At 42.9% G+C, this 4,531-nt stretch overlaps 1 protein-coding gene across 1 annotated transcript; it reads left to right on the forward strand.

Moving 5' to 3' along the window:
* The first annotated feature begins 781 nt into the window (after positions 1-781).
* LOC104438417 (receptor-like protein 3) lies at positions 782-3,482 on the forward strand. The gene is made up of 2 exons (XM_039308467.1): positions 782-2,469; positions 2,584-3,482. Exons 1-2 carry the CDS (start codon positions 1,038-1,040, stop codon positions 3,222-3,224), a joined length of 2,073 nt encoding a protein of 690 aa, XP_039164401.1. The 5' UTR covers positions 782-1,037; the 3' UTR covers positions 3,225-3,482.
* The last annotated feature ends 1,049 nt before the right edge of the window (positions 3,483-4,531 follow it).

Genomic DNA, 4,531 nt, shown 5'->3' on the forward strand with positions numbered 1-4,531 from the left:
TGTACATCTTTCTAATTTATAGCATAGCTAATTCATGATATTGTCAAGATATAAGTTTATAATTTCAAAGCAGAAATGAGCACTCCACTCGCTTATCCTAAATCAAACAAAAGTGATTATTCAAGCTGACGAAATTGCAACCTATCAAATAAGTGAGAAATGATATCAAAATCAAGTAAAACACTACTTCAATTACGAATAAACTAAACTAAGTTTAATCGCTAGTAAAACGACACCTTTAAGCAACAACATGTTCGATCAAAGCAGTAATTTGTTGCCGTTTTCTCTGCACAGCTCAAGCGCGAAACTTAGAATATTTATTCTGATCAAGCTGTAACTTGAAATTGATTTTTGTAAAATCTCATAGGTCCATAATATCCTGAATTATCATTTCAGTATAATTTCATAGTTTAACAATTCCTAAAGCAAATCTTATCGAAAATTCTCCGATTAAATTAACAAATGATTCGAATCTTCGACCGGCACTGCGGAACGGAATTAATCTGGGGTGGCTGGGTTTACGAGACGCGTGCACTCATGTTTTTGTTTGTTTTCTTCCTTTTCTTTCCTTTTTCTTCTTACCTTTTAACACTGCCAACTTTGCTCTTTCTTTTTTCCCTTTTTTTTTTTAAATAAAGACCAAATATTATAGAAAAAAGTGCCACGTAGAATAAGATGCTAAGCCTTACGGTCACTATCGGCTGGTGAAACACCACGCTGAGAATGATGGAGTAGATACCTCACATGTTCGGCACTTTCCTGCAATTCCCTCACTACATTGTCTGTCACATCATCCCCTCTCCTACCCTTGCATAGACTCCAAATTGTTAAACCCCTACGTAGTTTTCAGTAGCACGTCATCTCCCATGCAGCTTGCTGAAGACTTAGCTTTCATTTAGCTCAGCTATGTCCTCCTTGTCAACGCCTTCACCCGTTTCTTTTCCTGGCCTTTTCGTCGACAAAAAGTCCCGGCACACTGCCAAGCAAGCTGCTATAAAGCTTGACCGTGTCATCTCTCACACCGAGATTTGTCCAAAATGATGGAGATGACCGTGGTCCTAACCATCATCATATCACTCACACTCAGTTTCTTTCCTTCAGCCATCCACGCTTGCGATGAAGTCGATGCCAACTCACTCCTGTCCTTCGCCTCCAGCATGTCATCTTCTCCATCTCTGAATTGGTCTAATTCCATCGACTGCTGCCTCTGGGAAGGGATCACGTGCAACTCAGACCTGAATCGAGTGACTCGTCTATGGCTCCCTTCTAGAGGCCTCCACGGTCCCGTGGCACCAAGTCTTGCTAATGTCAACCATCTCACCCACCTCAATCTGTCTCGCAACTCTCTATTTGGCTCCCTTCCCTCAGGATTCTTTTCGTCATTGAATAATCTGCAGATCATCGATTTTAGCTACAACGATCTTTCCGGCAAACTTCCTTCATCATCTTTGTCGTCTAGTCATTTAGAAAATGTGAATTTGTCAAGAAATCGAATGTGGGGAGACATCCCATCTTGGTTCTTGAAAGATGCCTGGAATCTGACAAGTTTCAGTGTGAGCAGCAACCAATTTACTGGATTCATCCCCTCTCACATATGGATCAATTCTTCTCGCTCAATCCAGTTCTTGGATTTCTCCGTGAATTACTTCAGGGGGGAAATACCCCAAGGTCTGGGGTCATGTTTGAACTTGAAGGTTTTTCGCGCTGGTTCTAACTCTCTCACAGGATCTCTTCCTCGTGACCTCTATAAGAGTGCAAGTATTAAGGAGCTCTCTGTGCCTCAAAATCAGCTTTCCGGGCCCATAGGTGAAGCAATAGCCAATGTCACCAACCTTAGAATCATCGACCTCTCAGCGAACGGCTTTACCGGCCCAATTCCTGCAGAAACTGGGAAGCTGTATAATCTGCAGCAGCTGCGCCTGCAAAATAATAGATTGAGTGGCTCGTTGCCCTCATCCTTGATGGACTGCACCAACCTTATGCTACTCAATGTAAGATCCAATTCGTTGCTGGGCGATCTATCAAACTTCAACTTTTCCAACCTCATCCGACTAGGAGTACTTGACCTGGGCTACAATGACTTCTCCGGGAACTTCCCCCAAAGCCTTCTGTCCTGTAAGTCACTGATCGCAATCAGACTATCCGCTAACAGAATTGCAGGGCACATCCCGCCCAAAATTTCTCAACTGCAGTCGTTATCTTTCATGGCAATTTCAGGAAGCAACTTATCGAACATCGCTGCAACCTTCACAAGTCTAAGGGGCTGTAGGAACCTCACTGCCATCATTCTGTCCCAAAACTTCATAGGTGAATCGATGCCAGAAATTGACATGACAGTCGACTCGAGGGGATTCCAAAATCTAGAGCTATTGGCTTTAGGCAGATGTCAACTCCAGGGTCGAATTCCAGCTTGGCTTGCTAAGCTAGGAAATCTACGGGTCCTTGACCTGTCTCAGAACAGACTAACAGGTCAAATTCCTCCCTTGTTCAGCAGTCTGCCGTATCTGTTCTACATAGATTTGTCTAGCAACCTTCTCTTAGGACCATTCCCTAAGCAACTTACATTACTCCCGGCTCTTTCAGGAGAGGCGGGCAATATTCTCGGCCTTAGTCCTCTGGTCCTTCCCATCTTTGTCATGCCTGATAAATCGACAATGAGGCTATTCAACGGAAGACGTGTCCTGCCTCCCGCAATATATCTGGATAGCAACGGTCTCAGTGGAAGCATCCCCATTGAGATTGGTCGGCTGAAGTGTCTTAACGTCCTCTCACTTTCAAGAAACAACTTCTCCGGCAGCATTCCAGATGAAATAGCACAGGTCACCAATCTAGAACGACTAGATCTCTCTTCGAATTCCTTGACAGGAAAGATCCCTGCATCACTTATCGGTTTGCATTTCCTGAGTTACTTCAGCGTCGCCTTCAACGATCTCAATGGAGAGATACCGTTCAGAGGTCAATTGGATACTTTTCCTAGCGCTAGTTTTGAAGGAAATCCAAAGCTGTGCAGTTCGATTCTGCAACACCCTTGCTTTACTCAGGAAGAAAATGATGCCACTGGGCCTGAGCATGCGCCTGAGCCTGAGCATGCGCCTGAGCCTGAGGATAGAATTGTTAGACTGGCTGCTGGGATAAGTTTTCGATTCATAATAGGGTCCACTTATGGGTTCTTCTATATGGACAACTTCCGAAGGTTCATCGCATGGTTCACCAAGTTCTTTTGAAGGCTTTTCTCTCGCTGTGGAGGAGATCGAAACAGAAGCACTTGAAAGCGAAAAGATAAGAATCACCATTGCTGCTTCATGCTCCATTTTGAGGTTGTACAATCATTTGCAGGAATTCGCCATTTTTAGCACTTTCCGACTAGAGAGTTAGGTGTTCCAGAGAGCTCGATGACGGTTATATGGGCTCTTTTCAGGTTTTCCTCAGGTTATTTTGATGTTCTTCTTTTAATGATGAATGAGGTTCTCATTAAGAATGAATCAAGGGGATGCCGTCTCTGTATAAAAATGGCTTCATCTAAAAGCCGCCCACATACCAAATTATGCTTAAAAAACTGTTTGTAACATTTTCAACAACAATATACGAAACTCAACTTTGCTGCTGCACCAAAACTGAAGAGTGTACAACCTATCATCCCACTTAAACTCTTCTAAATCTTTGCTCATACTTCCAGAGCCAGCACAAGTAGCAAAGGTGACAAAAGATCACCCTGCCTCGATCTTTACACCAACTTAACAAGTTTTAGAACTTGATTGCGCTTTTTGAAAGTTTTAGAACTTGATTACACTTTTGAGATAGGTTTTATGATTAAATTACACTTTCTTGATAAATGTTAAAAAATTTAGCGCACTTATCACTTTCTATATGGGCTGCCTTATGAGTAGGTGGTGGAAGAAGCTGTTTACCGAGTAGCAGTGATTATTGGCCCAGTTAGTGATGTAAGTGTGAATCAGAAAATTTCAGCAATCTAGAAAAATGGGAGAGCTCGTGGGAATCACGACTTATCTAGGCCTCTGATCCCAAGGACTTTTGCGAGTAACAAGGGGGAAAAATTCTAAATGGATTTTAAATATGAGAGACTGCCTATCTTTTGTTACGCTGGTGGAAATTGGTTGAAAGCTGAAGCCAAAGAATATAGCCCTTACTTGAAAATGTTCCAGGGTAATATGAATAAGGATCTTATGCAGGAAGAGCTTATCCCTAAAACCCCACAACATGCTTTACAGGCAATATCCAGCGGAGTGGAAGGGAACCAAGCAAAACACAAGGAAACACCAATGCAATAGAGAAGAGGGAATGAGGTTTGTATAGGGGATGAGAACACTAACCTAAAGGAAAAAGTAATATCTGAGAAACCTAAAGCATGCGCGCAAGCGGGAACACATAGAGAAACCAATTCCAAAGACGGAGGTGATGGTTTGGTAACGAGTCGGCCACAAGGATGGCTTGGCTTAGCCATAGCAAAGATCCAGCAGCAACGATGACTCGTTAGTGGCCGCAATAGATGTTTCAGGTCTTCAATAGCGGA

This window comes from Eucalyptus grandis, chromosome 3, assembly GCF_016545825.1.
Source record: "Eucalyptus grandis isolate ANBG69807.140 chromosome 3, ASM1654582v1, whole genome shotgun sequence".
Classification (NCBI taxonomy): Eukaryota; Viridiplantae; Streptophyta; class Magnoliopsida; order Myrtales; family Myrtaceae; genus Eucalyptus; species Eucalyptus grandis.